Here is a 23,341-nt window from a genome sequence, read left to right as displayed (position 1 = left end):
GCTATGGTCATATCGTATCATGGGTAGTATGAAAGGGTTAATAGATGAGTTAATGGCATTCAATCTTGGCTAACCAAATAGGCTACGAATTGTCTTTGGAATTGTAGCTTTGTGTTTACCGTAGTATATATATTTTGTCTAGTGATTGGGATTAATTGTGTGTACAAATCCTCTTGGTTCATAGCAAGATAACTACGCTTACATCAACAGAAAAATTATAGTCTATGAGAGGTAGTATGATGGGATCCGGTGATAGAAGTATTTCATTGAGCCTTTCTGGGCCAAAGAGAAACACTATACGTTGTTGAAAGTGTATTTTACGGCTAATCCATACGTTAATTCTAATAGATTGTACAGAGTGAAAGCGATAGAAATTATCATCATGTGGGTTATTCATCTAGGACAGTATGTGAGAAATGTAGATATGAGATAAGTGAAGAGATGAGAAGTTTCCCTCCCAAGCCCTATTCTTGCCCGTAGGCAATAAGGATACTGCGGGGAGAGATGTACCTGTAGCAAAGAGAACCTAAAATTTGTAGAGAGGATGAATTACTAAGAGTGAGAGAGATAGATTTGGTTAAGGAGATAATATTAGATATATATATATATATATATATGTTGGATTAGAGATGAAAAAGAAAACAACAAGAAATCAAGAAAACATCAATGTAGATCACATCTTACTTGACAAACCCTTTGGCACCATTATTGATGGAGAGAGAAAAAGAGGGGAGAACTCCACTTTGATTGATACGCCAAGTGCAATACCTTCTTTGATTAGATTTAATCTTCCAAGGATAGTGTACAAGAATGGCTAGTCTTCCTCTAGGAGAAAGTGTAGGCTTGGGCTTATGTTAATGGCTAAGTACAATTAGGCATTACTACTCACTCCCTCAAGAATTCCTCACATCAATGGCTTGAATGCTTGAGTTTCTTTTCAAGGAAGAAGAGGTCCCCTTTTATAGGTGAAGGGAACCCCCAAGGGTTTACACAAGAAGAGAGGAGCCAGTGTGAACAAGAATTGGAAAAGTTGGAAATGAGCTGTCTCTGCATGATGTGGGCAGACTGGGGTCCAGTATTTTGATCATATCTCCTCAACCGTGGCTCCAAACTAAAAAGTAAAAATATGGGCAGAAACTTCAGCTCATTAGCTACGATTTTCATTTTAAAATCATTTTCCAATTCGGATTGAAACCTTGTGCAAAAAATTCATCAAAATAGGATCCATTTCTGGCAGCAAAAGTCTTCCCGTGGTCCCCTTAGCCTAGACTTTCATTTAATTCCAAAGGACACCTCATGCCATATGAAAGCATGACATTGCTCCTAGACAAAGTTTTGTAATCATGCTTGCAATAATGCATTAAAATAAGTGTATCTTTGAAATCATGCCACCTAGTGTCCCACTAGGATTTGATTCCCTCCTAGTAGCTATTTAAAAAGAAATATAAGAAAAATATGAAAAATACATAGAATATATATATATATTGGAGTTTACCCTAGATATAGGATCTAGCTAGGGTGTGAGATGATAATGAGATAGTAGAAATAAAGAATCAATGTTTTTTGCCCAAGTTAAAGAGGCGTAACTATTGACGCTTTTTCCATAGTAATTTTTGATGGTAAAATAAGGATAGGTTACCCTTGAGAAAAATAATAGGATGATATAGAAGGCTTATTATTATACTTAAATATGCATATGTACATTATAGGAAAGATAATTATGTATCTAAAAAATTACAAGATAACTCTTGTAGGATGCGTTCCCACTATGTATGTGTCACAACACGACAACGTGCCAATGATGAATGATGTGTAGCAACGGTCACAACAGGGCATAGAGCTTGATATCACAAAAGTATGTTGTTTATCAAAGTTGGCATTTATGATGAGTTTGTGAAGTGGGTAGCGGTTGAATGGCTATTGCAATTTTTGGCGTCACATACTCACTTTGAGGATTCTCCTACATATGTGGTCTTCATGCTCACATTTTTTTGCTATTGAAGAGCCACTCTTGATATGCTCCCACCGACTGGGCATCAATTTGACCTGCACCCGTGGGATACAAATTTTGACCATGATTTGTTGCATTACATCATGAGTCATGTGGAAGGCTCGATGTCCTCACATCCTGGACTCACACTCTTTGTAGCCATTGGGATACATCGATAGGATCCTTTGGGGCAGTGAAGTGGTGCAAACACTCTTCTCTTCGATGATTGGTGCGAATTACATCAAGGACACACTACATGGCATTATGCACCATCTCGATGGAAATTATATTGCACTCTTTCTACATGTCACCATGATGTACATCTAGCACTCACATTGTAGTACTCGAGTTTGTACTTCCTCTCGAAGATAGGACCAATGAGCATCTCTAGAGAGGTCTCTTGTACATAGTATATAAGAGGCTAGCTCCTTTTTTTAGTCCAACAACATTGAATGGTATCTTCTCTCTTATTAATTAATTAATGAGGGTTGTTTGATAGCTTGGGGTGCATGTTGGGGCTCCAAATATAGCCACATGGCTAGCTATCAAGTACCCTAAATATTGCTCCTATGAATGTATATATTTTTTGGGAATTTTATTCACAATGCCTCCGCTGCATATTGGGGCTCCAATAGCCACATGGCTAGTTATCAAGCGCCCTAAATATTGCTCCTACGAATGTATATATTTTTTGGGAAGTTTATTCACAATGCCTCCGTTTGTAACTTCTTGTTGTCTTATTAATAAAATCCCACTATCTATAATCTTTAATGACAAAAAGGGAAGGAAGAAACCAAGATCAAAGACCACCAACTTACCAAATGGCTCCATCAGCAAATGGCTTTGGTCATCATACAACCTGCAAGTAATCACGTTAATAAGCACTACTCCTTGATTAATCTATACTATTATAAAAAGGGGGGGGGGGGGGGGGGACACATGGTGCAAGCTCCTTGATCTGGCTTGGGTGCCGTGCAACCCCCGACCACACACACAAAGAGAGAGAGAGAGAGAGAGAGAGAGAGAGAGAGAGAGAGAGAGAGAGAGAGGCGGCCGAAGGCCGTCGGCCAGACTAGTCATATTAATAATCACTACCTGTTCGATCTTCTGGTGAGAGGTCCTTGATCTCATCGTTCATTGATCGGATGTTTAGAGTGCAACCGCATAAGGCAAACAATATTGATGGCCTTCAATTTTGTATGGCCTTGAGACGCAAACATCTAGCAACCTCTACACATTACCAACCAAATCACTAGGGCGAGTGTAGTGCTAAACTAGTACGGCCGGCCGCCTTCGGCGGCCTCTCTCTCTCCCCCTCTCTCCCTCTTTATCGCGTGCAAAGGGGCTTGTTTTTGTTTTGGACTTTAGCCTTCAGATAGCAGATTGCGACACGTGTAAAGAGCTCCCCCTTCCGCCATATTATGTTAGTAGATTAAACCTATCAACCCATGTAGATGCCCTTTTTAATGGGACTAGCCGGTGTAGGTGGGGTGTAGGGTGGTTCAACCACCTGCTAAACAAGTGGCACTACCAATATGTATGTAGGATAAACACAATTGCACGTGAATGCAAAAACTTCTCCGATGGCCAGGCAGCAGCGGTTTTAGAAGGCTTGTGTGAAGGTCATCTACCAGCAGGATAACCCATCGTTGAGAGAGTGATGCCAATGAAAGGGCAAGTTGATCGAGCCCTAAGCCTTGCACTTATGACCGTTTGGGAGGTTGGGCCTCCTGAGTCCTAGGGGGCCCCAAGGAGCATGTTTGCAGAAAAAACGAGAGGGCGAGAGCGAGAGAGAGAGCACGCTTTTTACTTGCCACGGATTGCAATTTGTTTACAAGCTTCAATTTTCAAAAGTGGAATTTGGGCTGTCGCTCTCCCTCCCTTCTCTCCTCTCCTCCTCCCTCTGTTGCCCCCGGGGCCCGAGTCCTCTACTCTCTCTCACTACCCTGCTGCAAAGCTCACATTCCTCTGCGAGCTGCTCCAGCACTAAATGCTCCTCATCCCTTGTACGCTCCAGCGCTCCAGCTCCGCACCATTAGTGCTCAAGCAAGAGCGTCCGCTTCGTTACTGGTTGCCCCGCTAGGTGGTGAGGCACACACACAGAGAGAGAGAGAGAGAGAGAGAGAGAGAGAGAGAGAGGGACAAAGAGAGTCTCGCGAGCGCACACCCCTGAATTTTTATATGTAAATTTGCTCACATTAGATCTCGCCCACCTCTCCTTCTCAAGCGGCAATGATGAGATCAGCTGCTGTGCAACCACGGACTCCATCAAGCTCTACGAAGAGCCCTTTCAATGTAAGAGCTCTGTCGCTTTTCCATCTCTTCCTTGCTCAATAGAAAATCGTAAGTGGGTAGCTTTTACGTACGCCATCACAATAGAACTGAAAACTTTGCTGTGCTTCTGCACGCAAAGGCACTTCAGGGCCTTTATGCTCTGCTTAGAAGGGCATTTGTGTGAATTGTTGTCAGTTTTTTCATGGGCCTTCTGAGAGCTAGACCGTGACAAAGGAGCAAGAATCACGCTTGCTCAATTACTGCTGAGGACAATGTCTCAGAATAACCAAAGATTTTTGAGCCATTGAGAAGAAGGCACCGCAAACACAAACGGCCAACGGGGTGTGTTATTACTTAAGCAGAATGAAATGATGTGTTCAGAATGCCTCATTGTGTCCACATTTGACCTCTGTCTAGACTACCCCCTTTTTAGTCTTTCCTGAAAACTTCTATCCTTCACTGATGTTTGATCATCATGTGTGCTACATCCTTTTGCACATGGCACCGTGCACACATTCGCTATGTTGTTTTCACAACCATGCTTTTGATTTCATCGTTAATGGTTTCTCTCATATAGAAACTCCACCTGTTGCCCTTCATGGATCACCACAAGAGCTTTTTGTTTCAGAAGGAGAACAAGGAGGCAGTGTCAGAAGGCAAGCCCATGACTGGCCGAGACATTTTTGGAGCAAGAGTGATGTCGGAGCCGAGGGTACGAGTTCGCCATGCACTCTCATCAGTTAATGCTAGCAGGCAGGAGCGCTGTTCTATTGGAGGAGTCTCAACACCGAGCACAGGGATAAAAGGATATGATGCAGTAACGCCTTCGAGCATGACAAAAGAGGATGTTGAGGAGCTACTGAGCTTGAAGATGAAGGGGAAAGGAAAATTTGATTTCAAGGTGAGTTAAAACCCTGCATTAATCATAGGGCATGTGTAGGAGCCACAAACGCATCTTGGATTGTAAAATATATATCACCAAAAGTGGCTACCAAATATTTATATCAGGATACGCTTTGCTGTGGCATAGATTAACTTCGATTGTGATGCATGAACAGGGAAAATCAGAACAAATGATGGAGTATATAAGGAAACTCCGTGCCTGCATCCGTACGTTGCAACTGTCAGAGGAAACACTCATAAGGGAAAAGGAGGAGACTTGCAATCAGCTTCTAGAAGAGTGCAAAACTCACAGAACTACAGGTTCCTTTTCTTTCAAGGCTTTTGACCAAATTGTCTTTTCACCCATGTGTGTTTGATGATTGTTTGCTGTCGACAAAAATTTATCAGAGGAGCAGCTGAAAAATGAGAAGGCAGAAGTTGAGAAGAATCTTCTAGACAAGAAAAGTGTGTGCAAGATCCTGGAAGACGAGCTCTATGAAGCTGAATTAGAGAGAAAGGTGCAGCTCACAACTCAGAGCTGGATTATATAGCAAACGGTGTTCATGACTAAATACATTTTATTTGCATTTGCACTAGATTGCTTGGCTATATGTGTTCCATTATTAGGTGTTTGGAGAAGTGCCTGCTTGGTTTAGGTTTTAAAAGCTTACTTTTATCTTACCTATGCCAGTCACTATTGGCGGAACAAGAGAAAACTACAGAGGTTTTACAAGAAGCAAACTCAGAAGTCGCAGGTTTACTGGAAGATTTGGAAGCTTATCGCAAAGATTTGGAAAGTGCAAATGAGCAGGTAATGTCCCTCTGTCTCTCTTTCTTCCTATGGCTGTAACTTGTACACTGGCTCGGTTCTCATGGTTTCTAAAAATGAAACGAGCTTGATGCGGGGCAGCATATTGAAATTGCAGGTCATTGCATTGCAAGAAATCAACAAAAGGCTGCAAGAGTACAATGCCAGTTTACAGATGTACAATAGCAAGATGCAGACGGATGCAGCAACGGCTGCCGAAACAATATCCAAAATACAGAAGGAGAAGTCAGCCATGATGGAAACCCTTAGCAGCTTGAAGGGTCATTCAGTGGCTCTTCAAGAACAGCTCAATCAGGCCAAGGTAGACAAACGTATGAAGGCTGCACTCTATTTGCTTGGTAATAGTGGAGTAGCTACAGGTCAATATTTTAAAGGTTTTTTAACAGGAATCCATGCTTGAGGGAGCTACTCATAGAAAGCTACTGATGGATGAGCAAGAGAAGCTTCGGATTGAATTGCTCCATGCTCTAGAAACTGAAAAGCAGCAGATAGCTCAGTTGGGGGCCATGTCTGCAGAGCTAGATGCTTATAAGGAGTGTACTCGGAAGTCTGCCATTGAGCTGGAGGATTTGAGGGCGAAGTCAGTACTACTGGAGGTAGTCAAGAATTGGCAGTTAGCTTTCCAGATTACAAAGTTCTTTTTTGCTAGAGGGCATGCGTATTGTCTACCTTACCAACTTTGGTTTTGCTAGGGAGAAAATGCTGCTCAAGTGAAGGAACTAACAGGCCTAAGGGAGCAGATCATCTTAGCAAATGCTAAGCTTCAGGTGGTTACTTCTCTTTAGCTCGAGATTTCTTTGCAAGCATTTCAGCAGATGCTTATGATCACTTTGGGCTACCTCAGAATTTGTTATCAAACATCTTCTGGCTGCTCTTATGGACACCAGCTTGTGTTGGCAAATTGAGCAGTTCTTCTCAAATGATTCCCCGGCCTTGCAGATGGCCGAGAGCACCGTTGTCCAACATCAACACGAAGGTGCAGAGCAAAAGGCCATCATGGAGGACTTGCAACAACAACTCTCTGAAGCTGAGCAGCGTATTCGGGAAGGAGATATACTGAGGAGAAAGTTGCATAACACCATTTTGGTAGAGTAAATCTGTCTACCTTGAAATCATTAGGGCATATTTAGCTCTCCTCCAACAAGCCAGGAAATGTGTTTTTTCTACGGTGATTGCAGGAGCTTAAAGGTAATGTGAGGGTCTTCTGCCGCGTGCGGCCTTTGTTACCAGAAGATGAAAGCTCTGTATTGGAAGAGCAACCTGTTTTACAATATCCAAATTCAGCTGAGCTCCTTGGGCGTGGGATTGAGCTTGTTCAATCTCAAGGTCTGTAATTTTGTTATGGTATCTTTTCTTTTGTACCCAGTGGACCCAGAAGATTGTATCCTTGATTTATATGCTGGACACATTGCTGAACATTTTAGGGCAGAAGCATGAATTTACCTTTGATAAAGTCTTTGGACCAGAAGTGGGACAGCAAGACGTGTTTGTAGAGATCTCTCAGTTGGTTCAAAGCGCTCTTGATGGATACAAGGTGCGTCTGTGATTGATGGTTGTTGACACTTTTCACCCCAGTAAAATGTTTTCCTACTTCGGCTCTTGATGTTTCCCAAATGTTTCCCAAACGTCCGAGTAGTTCAGCTTTCGTCCTTTCTCACCACCATCAGTAATTTTTTCAGTAGTTCAAACGTAAGAGGCAGAAAGAATATGTGTTGCTATCTTCTTGCTGTGTGGTATACATCTTGTTTGTATGACATTAATTTGTGATCGAGATTTGTTTCACAAGATGAAATGGATGGTCAGCCTTTATGGCTCTAAAAGTTCTGCACTTCTGCGCCTAAAATTGTTAAAAACCCCTCAGAATATTATGAGTACAAAGTGAGTGGGCAATTGAGTGACAAAATATTGGAAAAGGAAATTGTAGATTGGCTCGTATATGATTGAAATTGACCCCATGAGTTGGTAGGACATGTCAAGGAGAGTCTCCCTTAAATATTGGCATCACTTGAGATGCATGATTTTAACACATTCTTGGTGTCTCATTGGGTGCAACTGTTTGAAAAAAGCTGCAATTAAGGATTCACTCGAACAGGAAACACCGAAGTCACCTGGAAAGGGGCTCTCACCATTTTGTTTCTTGGTAACGCTTTGCCATCATCAATAATGTTTGTTTTTGTTGTACACATGTAGAATGATGAGTTGTGATAGTAGCTAATGCCAAATCTTTGCTGCCATTTGAGTGTGGAATGCCGCGTTCAAGTAGCTTCCAAAGAACTTACCAAGCCCATTGTTTGCATACTGCTGCTACAATAGAATCATTATTCCTATAGTCGGACTGTTGCCAGCAAGCTCAACCCGATTTAGGAAAAAAAATTCCATGGATCTGGCTCATCAAGCACTTTGCTAGGAAAGCAGAAGTGGATGCAATGAAGGAAGAGGCCACCGGATGTTATGCTGATTAACAGTCCAAGAAGCTGCAATGGTGTCAGATTCACTGGCAGATGGCCCAACACAATTGCATAAAAAATCGATTGATGCTCTGTGAGTTGTTAGGAACCAATCTAGAAGAATCACCGAACTGGGGTTGAGATTAGCTGCATCATCCCAACTCTTCTGTGGCTAGCACTTGAAAAGAATCGACTGGAAACTTAGTGAAGCCTTAATTTTGAAAGGTAAAAATAAACACCAGATAGGTGTTTTTGTTACAGTGCATAATGAACCGCGAGTGCAGAGACTGTAGGAGTTAAGATTCTCTGTTGGATAAGAAATGAACAAAGCTTTTGCGGTTTTCAGCTAAATTCACGTACATGTTACAACTGTTTTTGCTTTGATTGTTGGCAGGTTTGTATCTTTGCATATGGACAAACTGGTTCTGGGAAAACATACACCATGCTTGGTAATCCTGATGATCTAGAACAAAAAGGAGTCATTCCTAGGTCATTGGAACAGATATTTGAATCGAGTCAAGTTCTTAGCTCTCAAGGCTGGACCTTCCAGATACAGGTTGGTTCTCAGCCTGGATTGCCACTCCTTATTTCAAGACTGGAAACTGGGAGCCATGATCGAAGAAAGTAACAAATTACAATGAGAAGTATTGGTAAACAATCTTGTGTGCTAGTAGATTTTGCTAAGAAGTATGGTAAACAGTTGCGTGTATAATGGGTATGTGTGTGCAATGGCAAATTATAGTAAGAAGCACAGTAAGAATTCATATGTATATATAATCAGTATAAAATCACGAGTCATGGCAAGAGCAGTAATGTACATCATAGGATAGTGTTTGTTGAGTGTTTCTTATGGTTTGATTTTGTTGTTATGGTCTAGTACTATCTCGCTAAACAATGCTGTTCTTGTGGAAACAAAGGCATCCATGCTTGAGATCTACAATGAGACGATTCGCGATCTCCTCGCTCCTGGGAGTAAAAATGGTACACCTTCAAAACAGTTCTCTGTAAAGCACGACCAAAATGGGTCGACAAGTGTATCGGATCTCACTGTCATTGAGGTGACCAAGTGGAAGGAAGTCTCCTCTTTGCTGCGCCAAGCAGCCCAAAGCAGGTGTGTCTTGTTGTTGTGCCTACTTTGCTTCAAGTGCCTCTCAGAAGTTTTTAGAAAATAGGCTCAATGCATTCGTAAGAACAGTTCAAATCAAGGTTTTGGCATTTTTTTCTTCTCATTTGAGGAAGCTTTGCAGGGCTGTGGCTAAGACTGCAATCAATGAGCAATCCTCCAGAAGTCATTGTGTGTTTACGCTACGTATCTCTGGCTACAACCAGGTCTGCAAACTGCTTTTCCTTACACTTATGCTTTTCGTGTAGAAAGCTGGTCACGTGTTGCAACCGATGCCAATGCAAGCTTTTCCTTTGCATAGCAGGGTATAGATCAGCAGGTCAGTGGCGTGCTTAACCTCATTGACTTGGCTGGAAGTGAGAGGCTCTCGCGCACTGGATCAGTCGGGGATCGCCTCAAGGAGACTCAGGTACTAGGATAACTTTCATATCAACTGTTGTGGTTACTACTACATTGTCAATGGGAGAGAGAGAGAAAGTTAATTCCTTCCACAGGCCATAAACAAAAGTCTGGCAAGCTTGGGAGATGTCATTTTAGCTATTGCAAACAGGGATCAACACATCCCTTACCGTAACTCAAAGTTAACTTATCTTCTACAAGTAAGTTCTCTCTTTGAAGAAGAACTTGCCGTGTGATGATGTATTTGCTTGTTCCCTGCCGCTGATTATTCGAAAGTCATGTGATGATGATTGTTTTTTTGGGTTGTGTGTGGATGATGCAGCCGTGCCTCGGAGGAGACTCAAAGACATTGATGTTTGTGAATGTGTCTCCGGATGCAAGGTCGGCGAATGAGTCTCTGTGCTCCTTGCGATTTGCTGCAAAGGTGAATGCCTGTGACATAGGTGTGCCGAGGCGAAACACCCATATGCTTTGGGGTAGCCAGTATGCAGGCTCTCGTGAAGACGCAACATCTGTGTGTTGAGGAGGAGAGACAGAAACCCAATACTTTGAGGCAGCCAGCAAGCAGGCTCTTTCAAGGCTCAGAGTTTTGAGCTTGACTCTAAGGCAGACAAATGTAGCTGCTGGCTGTAGTTGTGGACAAGGCTGGTGTGGATTATGCTTGCGTGTAGTAAGCAACCAGCGGCCGCAGCAGGTTTTGATATAGAAGGCAAAGCTCTATCACCAGCTCCCTCCCACTGCCATGAACACTCTTGGTACTTTGCATGAAAGCTCACAAATCCCTTTTTGCTAGGACGAGTGTCTTTTACAGGTCTTTTGTGGTTGTAAATGCATGCATGGAGTTCCCTTGGGAGTATGTACATCGATATGCCTGTAAGACCTCAAAAGGGTTGTAAGTGGCAAGGCATTTCCATCATCTGTGGAGAAGAGAAGTGTACTTCACCTTGTGTGATAGAGCAATTCTGTTTAGCTTAATCTAAAATGTAACTGAAGGTTATAATCTGATACTATCTAAGTTTTGTACTCTGTTATGGCTAATTATTTTGTGTAAATTCTTTGGTATAAATTCACTTGAAGAATCATGTTTTAGAATAAACTAATGCTTGTCACCCAAGGGCATTGAGGGGCTTGAAAATGAAGGTGAGAGTCCCACATTGGCATTGAGGGGCTTGAAAATGAAGGTGAGAGTCCCACATTGGCATTGAGGGGCTTGAAAATGAAGGTGAGAGTCCCACATTGCAGCCTTGCCCCATTACAGCTGCTTGGTGAAGTTGCTTGCTGCCCTTGGAGCAACAAAGGGATGTAGCTACGACACATTAATGAAATTGAGTGACCTTGCCAAGCCGCTCGCAGCTTGCGAAGAAGAAGAAGATGAAGAGATGTATTCCAAGAGCCCTCAAAGATCTACCCGAGACGTGTGCCTCTAGGGCGAACTAGCAGAATGAATGTAAACAAGTGTTGAGATCACGAGGGCTGCCAAGACAAGATTGATGCGATCGAGAAGATAAGACTCACACATAAGGGGAGAGGGGAGAGGGTTATTCTAACTTCACCTCTTCCGCTAGGGAGAGAAAAATCCCGCATGTAAAGGCCCCTCTAGCTTAAAGCGTTCACAAGAGCTTACAAGAATTCTCTCCACAAGAGAACTTGCAACTAGAGTGCTTCGTTCGTTGCATTTGTATTGAATTGAAGTGAGTCCAAGGGTAACAGAATAATTACGATCATGATGTCCCAATTTGATCCGTGTATTTTGCAAAAGAGTTATAAGAAAAGCTAGAATTCATTGTCAAAGAGCTATAAGAAAAGCTAGAATTCATTGTCAGTGATGATGCAAGTCTCCTTGCATGGATGAGTTTGCACAGTCCTCAATTTTTATAATACGAAAGAACGTGCTGTTCTCATACCAGTGTGTCGTTTTTAATATGTTCATTTCATTGCGTCGCGGTAGTAATGAGTATAGAATTCGGAGTATTTTACGTACTCTTTGGTTTTGCTATCCATTTGTTGATTTTCGTAAACAAACATGATGATGTTGGGCTAAAGCTTTGTCAGCATGATGTTTGTTTGCTCCCATTGGTATATCTTGCAATCTCATCGTGGATTCTCATTCGTTTGAAGGCGTTGTGTTAGGCCACATACTTTCAAGGAGCTGATTGAAATGGAGGAAATGTTTGCGAGAGACGTTCCCTTAAACTAGTCCAGAACTTTGTCGTAACAACCCAAGAGACTTTGTTTGAAGAGAAACCCTCAATCGTTTACTGATTTAAAATGTTTCTCATCGACAAGACGGTTAGGCAATCTTCATCCTGGTGTTGAAACACTTGGTGGTGAAACACCTTTCACATAAATTTTGTAGCATCATTTGAAGTAGCTTTGGGTGGAGTCTGCAACTATTATCCACAAATTAATCAAGAATCATTGCATGCCATCTTTCCCTAGTAGACGTTGATTGGTGATCTTGTCATGAATTCTCTCACCCATATTGATTTCTTCTCTAAGGCCACAAGGTTGGAAGGTGCAAGTATAGGTGAATTGAATTTGAAGACAGCTCTTCCCTTTCCATCCACCAGTGACAACAACAAAGTGTTTCCTTGCCACAACCATAACAAGTATCCTATAATCAACCCATTTTTCAAGAGATGACATTTCAAATTTACATGTCCATGAGCGCACCACCCATCACGATATGCCTTTGCAAAAGCCCCTGCCTTAGAATGTCTTCATGAATCAACTTCGTAGCTTTGATTGTGGCACAAGATGTCAATGCGCAAACGTACGTCACTGCATTTGGCGAAACACCCTCACATTGCATCCGCTCAAGACAATCTATAGCAAATTGACCTTGTCTTTCAGAGGTTTACCTCGTAAAAAATCACAAGGAGGGTTAGAGTTTTATCAAGCTCGATGTTCGTAATCATACAAGATGTCAATGTTATTGATGTTTTTTTTTAAATTTTATTTTTCAAGGAAAAAGAAAACATGCAAGTCTCCTTGCATGGGAGAGTTTGCACAGTTCTCCCAAATTTTTATAATAATACGAGGGAACGTGCCATTCCCACGGCAACGTGCAATTTTTAGCGCGTTCATTAACTGCATTCTTGGTGTCAAAAATCAAGAAATGGTAATGGTTACTCACCGTGCTATAGATTGACTATCATCGAGGCATGCAGGTTGCTCAAAACAAACATGATAGTGGAGGCGGAGTGCACATTGCAAAGCTTGAAGTTGCATTACCAATCTTTGCCAAGAGGGCTCTTTTTTAGTGGTAGAGGACCATTTTGAGGGCGATAGGTGCATACTGGAGGCGAGGTGGGCTTTCCCTTTGTATTTGGTTAAAACACCCCAAAGCTTTCTTGCAATAGCCATGTTTTTGACTTCTCATCATGCTCTTTATGTCTACGCGTGATTTGTGTTGCGAGAGGCTCTCACTTTGCATCCGCCGAAAACAATCGAGAGCCTTTTGCCCTGCTGTTGTTGCGCGTTGTCGTGCTGTGACATGTACATAGTGGGAACACATGCTACAAGAGTTATCTTGTAACTTTTTAGATACATAATTATATTTCCTATAATGTACATATGCATATGTAAGTATAAAAATAAGCTTTCTATCTCATCTTATTATTTATCTCAAGGGTAATGTATTCTTACTTTACCATCAAAAAATACTATGGGAAAGGTGTCAATAGCTCCACCTCTTTAACTTGGGACAAAAAACATTGATTCTTTCTTTCTACCATCTCATTATTATCTCACACCCTATCTAGATCCTATATCTAGAGTAATTTCCAATCTATATATATTCTATGTATTTTTCATATTTTTCTTATATTTCTTTTTAAAAAGCTACTAGGAGGGAATCAAATCCTAGTGGGACACTAGGTGGCATGATTTCAAAGATACACTTATTTTAATGCATTATTTCAAGCATGATTACAAAAATTTGTCAAGGAGCAATGTCATGCTTTCATATGGCATGAGGTGTCCTTTGGAATCAAATGAAAGTCTAGGCTAAGGGGACCACATGAAGACTTTTGCTGCCAGAAATGAACCCTATTTTGATGAATTTTTTACACAAGGTTCCAATCCGAATTGGAAAATTATTTTAAAATGAAAATCGTAGCTAATGAGCTGAAGTTTCTGCCCATATTTTTACTTTTTTATTTGGAGCTACGGTTGAGGAGATATGATCAAAATACTGGACCCCAGTCTGCCCACATCATGTAGGGACAGCTCATTTCCAACTTTTCCAATTCCTGTTCACACTGGCTCCTCTCTTCTTGTGTAAACCCTTGTGGGTTCCCTTCACCTATAAAAGGGGACCTCTTCTTCCTTGGAAGGAACTCAAGCATTCAAGCCATTGATGAGAGGAATTCTTGAGGGAGTGAGTAGTAATGCCTAATTGTACTTAGCCCCATTAACATAAGCCCAAGCCTACACTTTCTCCTAGAGGAAAACTAGCCATTCTTGTACGCCATCCTTGGAGGATCAACTCTAATCAAAGAAGGTGTTGTACTTGGCGTATCAATCAACGTTGAATTCTCCCCTCTTCTTCTCTCTCCCATCAATAATGGGACCGAAGGGTTTCAAGTAAGATGTGTTCTACATTGATGTTTTCTTGATTTCTTGTTGTTTTCATTTTCATCTCTAATCCAACATATATATATGTATCTAATCTCATCTCCTTAACCAAACCTATCTCTCTCATTCTTAGTAATTCATCCTCTCTAGGTTCTCTTTGCTACAGGTACATCTCTCCCCGCAGTATCCTTATTGCTTACGGGCAAGAATAGGGCTTGGGAGGGAAACTTCTCATCTCTTCACTTCTCTCATATCTACATTTCTCACATACTATCCTAGATGAATAACCCACATGATGATAATTTCTATCGCTTTCACTCTGTACGATCTATTAGAATTAACGTATGGATTAGCCGTAAAATACACTTTCAACAACGTATAGTGTTTCTCTTTGGCCCAGAAAGGCTCAATGAAATACTTCTATCACCGGATCCCATCATACTACCTCTCATAGACTATAACTTTTCTTTTGACGTAAGCGTAGTTATCTTGCTATGAACCAAGAGGATTTGTACACACAATTAATCCCAATCACTAGACAAAATATATATATTATGGTAAGCACAAAACTACAATTCCAAAGAACAATTCGTAGCCTATTTGGGCAGCCAAGATTGAATGCCATTAACTCATCTGTTAACCCTTTCATATTACCCATGATACGATATGACCATAGCCTTGATGTTTTCATCTTTGTGTTATTTTGACATTTTCTTTTGTGTTCTTTCTTTGTGCGTGTGAGTGCAAGAGAGAATGCGTGGGCTTCTTTGATTGTACTTCTTTCCAAACCCTAGTCTTCATGGCATCTATGGTTTAACTCCTTCATATAGTTTTTGTCGAGTTCTCTCACAAACTCTCACAGCCATAAGCCCGGTGCTTTCCTGGCAAGACCGCAAATTTCTCGACAGCGTATCCCTCAATCAATAAACTGCAAGAGATGGCATTCGAGACTGGAAGCTCCTGAGGCATGTTTTGTGCTTTTTGAAGTGCACCACATTTAGCATGCTTATCGACCAAGGCATGGCCAAGCACGATAATTTTTTGCAACAACCCTTGACTAACAGTATCAAAGTGAATTTTTAAGCCCATTCAACATCTTGCATAGAGCCATATGCCTTCAAGCAGCACGTGTAGGTGATCCTGCAATCAAACTGCAACTACTTTGAAGTGGAAGAGAACGAAAGCACTAGACATGAAAAAGAAAAGAGCATGGCCTTACCCAACACTAGTCGGTAATCAACATGATAAGCAAGGGGTTATGCAAGGTTGCAACCATATGCAGAGAGCAAAGCAGACGCTCCATGACTCCCAAGAATAAAACCTCGATGTTAGTGCGTAATCATAAAGTCTTCATAACTGTCACTTACCCTTTAATAATGGAATCCCATGCCTAAAACACACGAATCAGAATCAGTGACGCGCGAGGACCCAATCCAATCAAACTCAGATTGTTTCTCATCACTCATTGAACAATGAAGGGAAACGTGGTTTTTATTTTCTTGTGATTTATTTAAAATAACCTTGCATTTTTATTAGCAAAAAGAGGAGGCATAACTAAGACCTTACCCTTTGGGGCAGGCCAAAAACTTTTGATTTTCATATTGAAAGGAGATTAATCATTAATCCGCTTGCTTAAAGAGAGAGAGAGAGAGAGAGAGAGAGAGAGAGAGAGAGAGAGAGAGAGAGAGAGAACATGAGTCTTCGATGAACCGTCATGGGATCTACAACGGTCGTCCAACAAGAAGGCATCGATCAACACCCCCCTTGGATTTTAACCCACCACTTGGGATATGGCAGCATAGTGAGCTAATGAAGTGAGTGCGTGCATATTTGGATAGAATTCGTATTTTTCTACATTTTGGGTTGTTTTAGTAGTGGTTGCTATTTTAGAGTTTGGAAGCGTTGAATTAGGGTGTTTATTTGCTATTTTAATGTTTGTTTATAGGGGCATTCCAATACCTCCAAAGGGCATTGCGGGGTGTGGAAATTAAGGTAAGAGTCCCACATTAAGGTGCATCCAACTCACTCACTCACTAGCAGTTCATACTAGATCTTTTTGAGTAGATTTGGTGGATACGTTCCAATTGATTGACTATTCCATAACATAGAGTCAATTGGATAGAATGTATGTTATGAATGACAATGGTTTCTTACCTTGAGTTTTGACTATGATGAGTGTGGAACGTCAACATGTTCTCTAGCACCAATTTTTTGTTATGTTTCAAATGTTTGGAGCACCTTGTGCATATGTCTAAAAACTTGCTTCCATTAAAGGCTTTGCTAAAGTTAAGTAGCTCCTTTTTGAAGCACTCTTCATTCAAAGGCTACATGGTTCAACTCATTGCCAACTTTCTTGCCCTATTGCCATTGTTGAGATATCAAGCTCAGCATGTACGACTTCTAGATGACTATCATCGACAGTTGTGCGCTTTTACTGCATGTTGGAAAGGGGAAAATGGGAAAACACCCAGCACATAACTTGAATGCCTCTCTATAGACCAGTGATCCCACAACACCCCATATCCCCTATTTAACACACACCTAAACACCCAATCTGCAAACAATCATTGTTCATGCCCATACCCAACCAACCCTAGCTACACATAATCGGCTGCCAAGCATACGATCATGGTTCTCGACTATGACCCTTGGATTCTAAAGAGAATGAATATGCCACTAAATTGGCTACAATTTGAGAATGGATAATGGGGGATCTTCTTCAGAAAATACCATCTCGGCTCCCTTGCACACCTTGCAAAGGTTACCCCTTCTCGATGCTCACATAATCTTGAGAGAAAGAAAGAAAAAAAACAAAAATGAATGCCCTTCTTGGTAGGGGGTGACCTCCCCTCTGGTATTGCGATCTCCTGTGCTACCAAGTTCAACCGGCTCTGACTTTTCTTCTTGCATGTTCATGTCCCACCAAGTGCCATTAATACAATACTGTTTTTCCCTCTCTGACCAGCTCCTTTATGGCTACCCAACCTGCAAAATCTCGCAGATTCTCCCCACTCTCCTGCACTTGACCTTCCCTCTCAACTGGCAGCCCTCTGACGGCTGTTTGTAACGCCCAAAATTATGTCATAAAATCTAATATCTAATATCTAACCAACCCAAATGATTTTCTCATATTAAATTGATCACTTAATGTGGGAGAATAAACGGGAACAAGTGTTAAGATATAGACATGTGCTTATAGATCTATCTCAACACGGGGCCAATGGTAAAGGGGCCCAAATGAGAGATGGTCTATCAAAGAGCAAGGCTAACAAATGGAGCATAAGACCTTAGGGTTAGTTTCATTGAAGACCTCCAATAATGTGTGTAAAAGGCCTTTGACCTTAGGTAAGCTAGGGCTTAGCTTGAGGCGCGGGAACCCGACCCAGCTCGAGGTGCTTGTCCTGCTTGTCATGCTTGATGACTAAGGTGCTTGATGATTGAGGTGCTTGATGATTGAAGTGCTTGATGATTGAGGTGCTTGAGATGCTTAATTATTGAGATGCTTGAGGTGCTTGACATGCTTGAGATACTAGGGTTGCACTTAAGGTGAGAACCTAGCCCAAGCTTAAAGTGCTTAACGACCAAGCTTGTGGTGGGAACTGGGCCTATGTATGAGGGGCTTGAGGTGTCAAAAAGTCAAATATTCAATCCCTACAAGGAGGGGGCGAGCCCTACATGAGGGGGGATGAGAGAGAACACCCACACACTCACACAAGTCATGCATGGTACAAAGAAAGCAAAAGGGACACTTGTCAAGTTCCTCCTTATGTTGCCCTCATGGTGTGCCTGAAGCCTATTGGTTGGCCACCCAAGGGGTCCAATAATAATTTAGGAGATTTAATTAAATGATTTAGCATTTATCTAGCCCTCTCTCTCAAAGGGGAAAGGGGGACACTTGTCTCAAGGCTACCCTTGCTGCTTGTAATGCCTCCTGCTTGTGATTGGCTAGGCCTGGAGGGGTCCAATGAGCTTCAAGCATGAGCTACAAGGGGGGGTTGACCCAAGCAAGCTAGGGGGTTGCTTAGGGGGTATACTCACCCACACACACTCACAAACACTCTCATTGTGTGCTATGCAAAGTGCAAGAGCTCCCTCTCCTTCTCCAATCAAGTAGAGGTTGAGAGCCTACACCAACACTCTTGGATATGGAGTGCAAATCCAACCAAGAGCCGTGATTCAATGCTTAAGCTTGCCATCTCCTTCTTCTTCATTACTATGCTATTATGTATGCTAGCAACAAGAGTTATGATAAGTGAGGAACTAATTCTTTCTCCTACGAAATGTTTCTTCTTCCTCTTCCCTACCCTCATTCTCTGCTAGCTCTCTCCACCTTTGAAGGTGTTTGAGGTCTTGGGACTGAGGCTTGGGATAGTTAAATCTTTTCTTCAAGTTTATGTTATGTTTGTGATGCATAAAGCTTTCCATCTTCATTGCATCACCTAGGTCACAAGGAACACAAAGATTGTATTGTAACAAGTCTCTCTTAATGAGAGAAATCATAATACAAATGCCTATTGGAGGGGGGACCGGCTCCACATAAATCCGGTCCTCAACTGTTGTCATGTTCTCTAAATTCTCTCTTTTGCAAAAGTATTGTTCATGCCAAGTTAGCTAATTGCTATGATTATGTTGCTATCTTCAATTATGTTCACCCGCTATGCTCACAAAGTCATTTCTCAAAAGTACTCTCATTAATTTCCGCTACTCTCAAGTTAAATAGGCTAATTCCATTACATTGGTATCAGAGCATTTGGTTTCTCTTTTCTTGCTTAAGAAGAGAGGTCCTTAAGTAGCCTATAAATGGTTGATGTTGTTAATTATATTAGGGTAAGTGGAACAGGGATCTATTATCGGTTTTGTTGAGCCCACTATGTGGGGGATGGTGCACACCTCGGGAGCTTTGGACTAAATAATGGAGTCTTTTTAGACTTGCCTACGGCTTTACCATTATTGAGCCATAAGAAGTCCGAAAGGAGCTAGCCCTCAGCAACTCTGCTATGTTAGACCTACTCCTCTACTCTCTATAATTAACCACTTTGAGCTGTGGGTGTAGATACTTAAGAGCCGATTTTCAAAGGCTAAGCAGAGTGGCAACTAAGGTTTTGAATTGCGAAAGCATACACTAAGTACATACATAAATTTTGTTAACATGGCTGACAATAATCAAGAGAGTAGAATGAACATTGATAGCTTTGATTGTGCACATGAAGGTGCTAATGATGATGCTCCCATGTTTGTGAATTATCTCGTCACTAGGTTGTAGCAAGCTATGGGCAACCCTGATTTGCAAACCGAAGTTACTCAGCAACTTCGTGCTTATGGAATTTCCCTTCCTCTCCAAGAGGAGAGAGAGCTTAGGAGGCATCTTGAAGAGACCCCCAAAAGAAGACTCTCTCCCATTCGAGAGGCGGAATCCAAAGAGCAAGAAAGAAATGAAATTTTAAGTTCCTCTAAAGATGTGGCTCCATGAAGACGGCGGTCTAGACGATCGCCCACTCCTCCCAAGAGGAAAAGATCAACACATAGTGCTTCTCCTCATCACTCTGAAAGACAAGAGAGGAAACAAAGGAAGAAAAGGGCTAGGAAGAGGTCACCCTCTTCTCCTTCTTCTTCACCTTCCTCCTCTTCCGACGAAATTTATGGCTATTCTCCTAGAGAATACAAGAGGGGAGGACATCACAAATCATTTCCTGCATGGCGAAGGTCACAAAAGCTAAAGAAGTTCAAGGAGGGAGGAAAGAGTATCTCTTTTCTCACCTATGATGGCACCTTTGGTGCTACTGACAAAGTGTTGGCCTTCATCCAGCAATTTGATGCGGCCTTTGGAGACGAGGGCTTCACAGAGTCTTCCAAGCTATGCCATGTAGCTATGCACTTCCAAAAATCAGCTCGTCAATGGTGGGCTAGCCTTCGTGGCAATGGTGAAGCCCCAAAGACATGGAAAACTCTACGAGTTTCCATCATGAAGCAATTCCTTGCAAGCGATGCAAAAGACAAAGTGCTTACTGAATGGCGCAGCTTGAAGCTTCTCTCTCATGAGTCTATCCACAAGTACGTAGACAAGTTTTGGAATTTACATCTCAAGGCTACTGTCTTTCAAAAGACAGACTTTGCCGAGCAAAGGCAGCAATTCTCTGCAGGATTACCTGAAGAGATGGCCGAATACATCAACTCTCAACGGCCTGGTACTATTAGCGAAGTAATCCATCACACCATGGTTGCTTCACACATCAATTTCCATCAAGGGGCTAGACGTAATGTCAAGCCCATGGAAAAAAAAGACAAAAATGATGCAAAGGGAAAAACCAATGTTCAAAATACTTCCCAAGTCACTTCCAGCAACAACAACAATCGGTCCAAGGAGAAGGGAGTTTACAAAGGTAAAAACAAACTCTCTCCTGAAGAGCTTGAAGCTTTCCGCAAGGACCATAAGTGTTTCAAGTGTGGGGAGCAAGGACATGGCTATCGTTCTTGCCCCAAGAAGAATACTCGCAATGAGACTCCTAGGGCTTCCACCATCGAAGCTCCAAAAGAGGATGCTCATTGCAAAGGATCATCACTTTCCTATGCTTGGGGAAAGGTAAGAGAACATGATGCCTTCATCTTGTTTGACCCTGGCTCTACTCTCAACTTCATATCAACAGAGTTGGCCACCAAGTTGGGCATTCAAGCTTTTGAGATGGGAGATATAGTAGTGGCTGATGCAGCTTTCAAGGGACAACAAGCCTCCGTTACTCCCTTGATTGGGATGTTGAGGCTTCATGTCCAAAGCTATGTCGACAAAGAAGACTTCTTCATCTCTCCTCTCTAACATGAGGATGTTATCCTAGGGGCACCATGGTTTGATCGCATGGCTGCCAACATGAAGTTCCCTAAAAGGAGAATCTACTTCACCTACAGGGGGAAGAACATGTATATAGATGCTAGTGAACGTGGTCGCACTATCCCACTTGTAAATACTCTTGCTTTTGATAAGTCAATGAAGAGCTCAGTTTCAGCGTACATGATTTTTGTCAAAGAGTCTCTAAAAGAACTAATGTTTCATCAAATGTAATGGTAGGAATCAAGAAGAGTTAGACTTGTCTAATTTTCTAAAAGGATTCCAAGATGTGTTCATCGATGACATCCCTATGGACTTACCTCCAAAACGAGGGGATGATGATCATCGCATTGAGCTCCTTCTTGGAAGCTCACCACCTAACAAGCCTCCTTATCAAGTCTCACAAGCTCAACAAGAGGAGATCATGAGGCAAGTACAAGAGCTGGTAGACAAAGGGATGGTGAGGCCTAGTTCCTCTCCCTTTTGTTCTCCAGTCCTTTTAGTGCAAAAGAAAGATTGTACATACCGTATGTGTGTGGACTATCGAGCACTAAACCATATCACTATCAAAAACAGATTTCCCGTACCTCGAGTAGAAGATCTGTTTGATAAGCTACAGTAGGATTGACCTTAAGAGTGGCTATCATCAAATAAGGATAGTGGATGAAGATATCTTAAAGACTGCGTTTCACACAATGTTTGGTCTTTATGAATATCTAGTCATGCCTTTTGGCTTGACTAATGCACCAGCTACGTTCAATCGTTTGATGGAGAAAATTTTTAGACCATACCGCGAATTCACTGGAGTGTTCTTTGATGATATCATCATCTACTCCAAGTCTTTGGAGGAACATAAGCAACATCTCCAAGTGATTTTTCAAGCATTGAGGGAGAACAAGCTATTTCTCAACCAAAAGAAAAGCGAATTCTTCCTTCAAGAGATTCAATACCTAGGTCATATTATCTCTAAAGATGGTATCCGAATGGATCCATCAAAGTTAGAGGTAATAAAAGCATGGCCTAACCCAAGAAATCTACATGAGCTAAAAAGCTTTGTTGGTATGTGCGCATACTATAGACGTTTCATAGCAAAATTCTCTCAAGTAGCAGGACCACTACACGACTTAACTAAGAAGAACGTTAAGTTTGTATGGACTGCTAAGGAGCAAAATGCTTTTGAAAAGCTCAAAGAGAAGCTTACTTCCCAACCAGTCCTCGTGCTTCGGGATCTCTCAAAGCCATTTGAGGTCCAATGTGATGCTTGTGGTGATTGCCTTGGAGCAGTTTTGCTTCAAGAAGGGTATGCCATAGCATATGAGAGCCGAAGGCTCAATATTGATGAATGAGTCTTGGGCATTTATGAGAAAGAGCTTTTAGCTGTTCTACATGTCCTAGACACATGGAAGCACTACCTATTGGGGACTCCATTTATCCTACGAACCGACCACCAAAGTCTCAAGTTTTCATGACGCAAACCAAGCTTTCCGACAAACAAATGAGGTGGGAAATTTTTCTTTCGCAATTTAATTTCCATATTGCTCACATAGCTAGTAAGCCCAATCAAGTGGCCGATACACTTTCACGACGACCCAAAGTTAATGCGGTGTCTATAGCTACTCACAATGCGGTGTCTATAGTTAATGCGGTGTCTATAGCTACTCACAATGATCTATCCTCTATGATAGATGAGTATGCTACTGACCCTGACTTTAGAGACATAATTTCAGCCCTTGCTTTGGGGAAGAAAGAGGAACCATTCACCTTGTAGGATGGTTATCTTCTCCATGGCAATAGGCTATGTGTTACCCATTCCCTTCGTGAGAAAGTTATGTATGAATCCCATGCTCCTCCATATGCGGGGCATAGAGGGATTCAACCTACTCTCCGAGGAGTAGAGACGTACTTCTATTGGCCTACCATGAAAGTGGACATACAAGAGTATGTTTCAAAATGTGTAGTATGCCAAAAGACCAAGTATGATAGAGGGAAGCAACCTGGA

The 23,341-nt window shown here is 41.9% G+C and overlaps 1 protein-coding gene across 3 annotated transcripts; it reads left to right on the top strand.

Annotated features, from left to right (window-relative positions):
• Positions 1-3,849: 3,849 nt before the first annotated feature.
• Positions 3,850-10,970, top strand: LOC147446850 (kinesin-like protein KIN-14N). Of its 3 annotated transcripts, none has more exons than XM_086522803.1 (17): positions 3,850-4,285; positions 4,893-5,165; positions 5,323-5,467; positions 5,555-5,664; positions 5,838-5,957; positions 6,073-6,276; positions 6,362-6,571; positions 6,668-6,742; positions 6,885-7,061; positions 7,154-7,301; positions 7,400-7,509; positions 8,817-8,978; positions 9,340-9,533; positions 9,670-9,751; positions 9,850-9,954; positions 10,040-10,144; positions 10,267-10,970. In XM_086522803.1, exons 1-17 carry the CDS (start codon positions 4,223-4,225, stop codon positions 10,465-10,467), a joined length of 2,484 nt encoding a protein of 827 aa, XP_086378929.1. In that variant the 5' UTR covers positions 3,850-4,222; the 3' UTR covers positions 10,468-10,970. The 3 variants fall into 3 exon arrangements, with proteins under 3 accessions (XP_086378929.1, XP_086378930.1, XP_086378932.1); XM_086522804.1 differs by having other exon boundaries at positions 3,851-4,285; positions 6,915-7,061; XM_086522806.1 differs by lacking the exon at positions 3,850-4,285 and adding an exon at positions 4,453-4,606.
• Positions 10,971-23,341: the final 12,371 nt, after the last annotated feature.

Source organism: Adiantum capillus-veneris, chromosome 11 (genome assembly GCF_014529385.1).
Source record: "Adiantum capillus-veneris isolate H3 chromosome 11, ASM1452938v2, whole genome shotgun sequence".
In the NCBI taxonomy this organism is placed as follows: Eukaryota; Viridiplantae; Streptophyta; class Polypodiopsida; order Polypodiales; family Pteridaceae; genus Adiantum; species Adiantum capillus-veneris.
Note: the sequence above shows the minus strand (reverse complement) of the source record. Positions and strands in the feature narration are given on the sequence as shown.